Genomic DNA, 263 nt, shown 5'->3' with positions numbered 1-263 from the left:
GGTTCCCCAGGTTTTCATCGCTAGCACGTCTCCATCTAGTAAACGCTGACTGGGGTCTGATCCGCACGTGAACAGCCGCTCCCGATACATCAGGATTAATATGGCGATGGGTACAGGAAGCTTCATGCAGAGAAGACAGAGTTATGCATGTGAAAAGACTCGTGATGATTCGTAAAGGAATCATTCTTTTGAGCAGATTCAGGAGAACCAGTTTGAAAAGCATTTTTAAAGGGATAGTTCACCCAAAAATGAAAATTCTGTCA

At 44.1% G+C, this 263-nt stretch overlaps 1 protein-coding gene across 1 annotated transcript in view; it reads right to left on the bottom strand.

The window, feature by feature from the left end:
• Nucleotides 1-263, bottom strand: part of LOC107573298 (major facilitator superfamily domain-containing protein 4A-like) — a gene marked incomplete at its 3' end in the record, with an annotated part of 6,330 nt that continues 6,067 nt past the window's right edge. Inside the window, exon 4 of the mRNA XM_016259732.1 lies at nt 1-120. Within this exon, the coding sequence (XP_016115218.1) occupies nt 1-120 (120 nt within the window). The remainder of the gene's footprint in view (nt 121-263) is intronic.

The sequence above is a fragment of the Sinocyclocheilus grahami genome, unplaced genomic scaffold, assembly GCF_001515645.1.
Source record: "Sinocyclocheilus grahami isolate Dianchi unplaced genomic scaffold, SAMN03320097.WGS_v1.1 scaffold1914.1, whole genome shotgun sequence".
In the NCBI taxonomy this organism is placed as follows: Eukaryota; Metazoa; Chordata; class Actinopteri; order Cypriniformes; family Cyprinidae; genus Sinocyclocheilus; species Sinocyclocheilus grahami.
Note: the sequence above shows the minus strand (reverse complement) of the source record. Positions and strands in the feature narration are given on the sequence as shown.